Source organism: Hoplias malabaricus, chromosome 13 (genome assembly GCF_029633855.1).
Source record: "Hoplias malabaricus isolate fHopMal1 chromosome 13, fHopMal1.hap1, whole genome shotgun sequence".
NCBI classification, from domain to species: domain Eukaryota; kingdom Metazoa; phylum Chordata; class Actinopteri; order Characiformes; family Erythrinidae; genus Hoplias; species Hoplias malabaricus.
Window position 1 is genome coordinate 16,225,961 of NC_089812.1, and position 2,569 is coordinate 16,228,529.

The 2,569-nt window shown below is 59.1% G+C and overlaps 1 protein-coding gene across 1 annotated transcript; it reads right to left on the reverse strand.

Moving 5' to 3' along the window:
* Positions 1 to 748: 748 nt before the first annotated feature.
* On the reverse strand, positions 749 to 2,291 carry drd5a (dopamine receptor D5a). The gene has a single exon (XM_066642815.1). The coding sequence runs from the start codon at positions 2,192 to 2,194 to the stop codon at positions 749 to 751; it is 1,446 nt and encodes a 481-aa protein (XP_066498912.1). The 5' UTR covers positions 2,195 to 2,291.
* Between the last annotated feature and the right edge of the window lie 278 nt (positions 2,292 to 2,569).

Genomic DNA, 2,569 nt, shown 5'->3' on the forward strand with positions numbered 1-2,569 from the left:
AATATTCTGTTCACACTTGTGTTAAAGCAACACTAGGTAAGATTTGGTATTTTTGCTTCTGGGCTCCCCCTACATTTACAGAGTTTATTTCACTTTTACAGCACTGTCCTGAAAACATAGCAGAGGGAAAGGGAGCAGGGCTGGTTTTCTACCAGCCTGGAGTAGCAAAAACAGTGGCTCTGTTTCCCCCTGTTACATCTCAGTGGAGAATTGCAATGATTGTGAAGCTATAATTTTAAGGTAAAATATAACCTATTGTTGCTTTAACTGTGGGTGAGATCTGTTTCCGAATGTGCTGTAAATGAAAGGATAATCTTGGGGGTGTTTACACCTGGCTTTCCACTGTGAACAAATGAAATCTGAACCAAATCCAATCCCAAAATCTTAATTCCAGGTGTAAACAGGTTGTAAAAACTCCTAACAAATCTAGGCCAGTTCTGTGCTCTGATGGTATGTGGTATGTTTATTGTTATTATTATTGTTATTGATTTTATGATCATTAATGCAAAACACCTCCCCTTTCCTTCTTTCAACGCTAATTATGGACATGACTTCCCTCTGCCCATTCCAACAATGTGATTGGCTGCGGCCCCCTCCGAACGACCCGACCTTGCTCCCCAGCGTGCCTCGCGCGACCCCGCTTCCAGTAGGCTACAGTGGAATATCCCCCCCGCGCGCAGCTGCCGCCTGCCCCTATGGAGACGAACGCCCGGCTGCAATGCAGACGCACCCCTTGGTGAACCCATCTCTAACGCACACCGTTGGGCGTGAAGGGCGCGAGCGCGTCCAAGCTGATGTCGGCTGCGCTGCGCTCCAGCTCACACGCGGAATCCGTGGCCAGCTCGTCCAGGTCGCCGTCGCCGTGGTCGCGCGTGAGCTGCGAGATGCGGTCGAAGGTGTCCTCACGCTCGGCGCACTCCACGGCGTTGGGGATGATGCTGACGTAGGCGCTGGCGATCTCCTTGTGCAGCAGCGTGTCCTGGTTGTAGGACACGAGCTCGTTGCTGATGTTCACCGTCTCTACGGGCGTGCTCGTGCACAGGCGGCGGCAGCCAAGAAGGCTCGCGAAGGCCTTGCGGAACTCAGCGTTGAAGGCGTAGATGACAGGGTTGAGGCTCGAGTTGGTCCAGCCGAACCACACGAAGACGTCGAAGGTGGTGTCGCTGACGCACGCGCCAGTGTCCCCTGTCCCCGTCGCTCCGGGCGCTCTCCCTCGCGCCGCTGCGCTCGTCCTCGCGCAGAACGGCACCACGCAGTTGAGAACGAAGAACGGCAGCCAGCAGCACACGAAGACGCCCATGATGACCGAGAGCGTCTTCAGGACCTTGGTCTCGCGGCTGATGGACGTGCGCAGCGTGCTCGTATGGTTGCGGTGCCGCTGGTGCTCGCGGCAGCTCTGCGCGTGTTCGGCGGCGCGCTCCAGAGAGGCGATGCGGCGGATCTGCGTCTGTGCTATGCGGTAGATGCGCGTGTACGTCACCAGCATGATGGCCACGGGGATGTAGAAGCTCACGAGCGACGACGAGATGGCGTACTCGCGGCTCAGGCTGGAGTCACAGTCGTCGCGCGACGCGTCCACCTCCTCTGCGTCTGCGTCCACGTCGGCGGAGCGCGCGCTCTCGGCACGCGCCTTGTGCCAGTTCAGCTGGATAGGGATGAAGGAGATGAGCACGGACAGGGTCCACGTCACGCCGATCATAATGAAGGCCACGCGCTGCGTCATCTTGCGCTCGTAGCGGAAGGGGCTCGCGATGGCCCAGTAGCGGTCCACGCTGATGACGCACAGGTTGAGGATGGACGCCGTGGAGCACATGATGTCGAAGGTCACCCAGATGTTGCAGAAGGCGCCGAACGGCCAGTAACCGGCCACTTCCGCCGCTGCCTTCCACGGCATCACGAGCACGGCCACCAGCAGGTCCGAGAGCGCGAGCGACACGATAAACGTGTTGGTCACTTTGCTGCGCAGGTGGCGGAAGCGCAGGACGGCGGCGCACACGAGCACGTTGCCCAGCAGCGTCCAGAGGATGAGCGCGCTCAGAACGCAGCCCGTGAGCGCGCGCAATGCCGGGCGCGCCTCCGCGTCCGTGTCCGTCTCCGTGCCATTCACGTGCCACATCAACGGGGGAGGCGGAGGACCGGCGCTGGACGAGGAGGAGGAAGAGGAGGAAGAGAGGCAACGCGCCGGCGTCTCCATGGGTCACTGGGGCTCGGGCACGCTCCCCACCGCCGTGTCCCGGCGCGCGCTTGGCAACTCGCCCCGTTCCGTGGGCGCCGGGGGGGCGCGCGCGCGCTCACTGGCTTCTGTCACCATTTGAAAGCGACAAAATAAACAGTAAACAAATGAGATAAAACAAACAAGGCGAAAACTCCGAGGTGGGCTCCTCCGGTGGCGTGCGCGTTAATCCTGAGACGAGAGAAGCACCATCCGCTCAAGCTCCGGTCCACGAGGAAACGCGGAGAGCGCGCGAGACACACTAAGAGAAACGGGAGAGAGACGCGGAGGACACAGCTATTTAGAGCTTTAGGAGAGGGGAGGGGTGGAGAGAGAGAGAGAGAGAGAGAGAGAGAG